Raw genomic sequence first — 1,987 nt, forward strand, 5'->3', positions numbered from 1 at the left:
ATCGATAGTACGTGAGAATGTGGCATGCAAAAATATCGCAACGATTTACAATTTTAATATCGATATTGGGTCAACTTTCTACTGGCAAGTTGGCAGCACAGCTCCGAACAACCAGCTGTTGATTGATAGGGACAACAAAGGGGCGATAGATCTGGCCAAACCAAATAATTAATTTAATTTCATATACAAACTTCGCCAAAAATGGACGAGAGCGAAACATATGTGCACAGCGCCTACCAGGTATCGATAATTCCAACGGATCTACATCACGAGGAAACTATAATCAGAGCAGCACAGTCGCTCGACTGCCTAAACAAAACAATAAACTCAATTTTCGGCCGCATCGATGCTCGATTAGAAAGAAATGGTGCCAAGGTTCAGCATATAAATGACCGTGTCATGCGTGCGCAGGCAAAAATTGATGCTCTCGTTGGCTCCAAGAAGTCTATTAAAATCTTTGCGCCCGCACGTTTTCCTGGCAGCGCCATATTAAAAAACATACCGGCCACTTTTCCCCCGCTGGTACAGAAGCCAATGGAAACGCCAACAACAACAACAACGGAGCTGCCACAGCGCCGGCATCGCAATCGCAATGCTGATTCTTCCAGTGAGCAGAACTCCGCCGCGGACATTGACTCGGTATTCTTTCATGTGCGTGGCGAGGATCAGCAGGAGACGCCACTGGTTAAGGAGCGCCAGCGCACCAATCGCATAGCCGGCCTGGGGAGCTTGCCAGCTGCGAAATCGGTGCCGGCGCTGATGCGTTTTAATACCAACGAATTTGCCTATGGCGGCGGCATCAATGGCACCGAAGATTTGAATGCTTGGAAGCGCGCCCTACCGCCACAAGGCCACAAGCGCACCGTTCACAAGCCAAAGCCGATTGGTACGGAGCTGTTGGCGCCGGCGCCACACTCATTGGCTCATGGCACCACAAAGCTGGCAACCCCCGCCGGCGATTTGCGTTATACGCCAGCAGCGCTGGCAGCGCCGGCGATAGATGTGCCACTCGATTTGCCCGATCTGCCGGGCATTGCCAATGACTTGCAATACGAGCCTGTCAAGGAGCAGACACCCATTGCGCCGTCGCATCAGTTTGTTGATTTGCCTGAATTGCCCGGTCTGATGGAGCCTGCGGCTGAGGTACCTGTGAACTTGGACATAACGGTGCAAGCAATAGCGGCACAAACGCACATGACCCGGAAAAGTAACCCAACGGTTGTGCCACCAAATATGCTACAAGCTCCACCACCGCCGCCACCACCACCACCGCCACCACCACCGCCGCCGCCACCCCCACCCGCTCAACCAGCAGCCAAGCTGCCAACTGATGGAGTTATCAAACCCATATCGCCGTCGTTGGAAACACCTTTAAGCATACCAGATTCTCGTGCACCACCACCAGCCGATCCGCGTTCTGAGCTAATGGCTGCCATACGCAACGCGGGTGGTGTACACGGGGGTCGTTTACGTTCACCGGCCGCTGCGCCTGTCAATGTGGATGCTGTGGACACACAAAATGTGCACAACACAAGCCGTTCTAGAGCCGGCGGCGCTGCAACAGGTGGTGATCTCATGGCGGATCTGCACAATAAACTCATGCTACGCCGAAAGGGAATCTCGGGCAGTCAAAATTCTGCCGATCAATCGGGGAATCCCATGATGCTGCAACTGTCGAAAATAATTGCGGCGCCAGTAGAGAAGAATAAAGGTTCCATGTCCAGCGATGAGGGCAATTCCGAGGACGATGAAGACGCTTGGGAGTAGTAATAAATCGAATTAGAATTAAATTAGTTCCAGCTATGTGCCTTGCTTTAAGCATTAGTAAAAATTATTAAAAACCATTTTGGGCAGATCGAGCATAACAATTGAGATATTACATTTTTGAGTGTTGCAAAGCGCGGGAACATTTTTCTGAGGTTTGCTTATGTCCGCATGCGTAATTTATCGATAAATATGTATCGATAACAACAAAGACATTGCAACG

At 50.7% G+C, this 1,987-nt stretch overlaps 1 protein-coding gene across 1 annotated transcript; it reads left to right on the forward strand.

Moving 5' to 3' along the window:
• The first annotated feature begins 116 nt into the window (after positions 1 to 116).
• On the forward strand, positions 117 to 1,872 carry wash (WASH complex subunit washout). Its single transcript, XM_002049362.4, has one exon. It carries the CDS (start codon positions 202 to 204, stop codon positions 1,765 to 1,767), a length of 1,566 nt encoding a protein of 521 aa, XP_002049398.2. The 5' UTR covers positions 117 to 201; the 3' UTR covers positions 1,768 to 1,872.
• Positions 1,873 to 1,987: the final 115 nt, after the last annotated feature.

Source organism: Drosophila virilis, chromosome 5 (genome assembly GCF_030788295.1).
Source record: "Drosophila virilis strain 15010-1051.87 chromosome 5, Dvir_AGI_RSII-ME, whole genome shotgun sequence".
Taxonomy (NCBI): domain Eukaryota; kingdom Metazoa; phylum Arthropoda; class Insecta; order Diptera; family Drosophilidae; genus Drosophila; species Drosophila virilis.

Excerpts from the sequence above, each read along its gene's own strand:
- wash (XM_002049362.4), top strand. The coding sequence starts at position 202 with ATGGACGAGAGCGAAACATATGTGCACAGCGCCTACCAGGTATCGATA.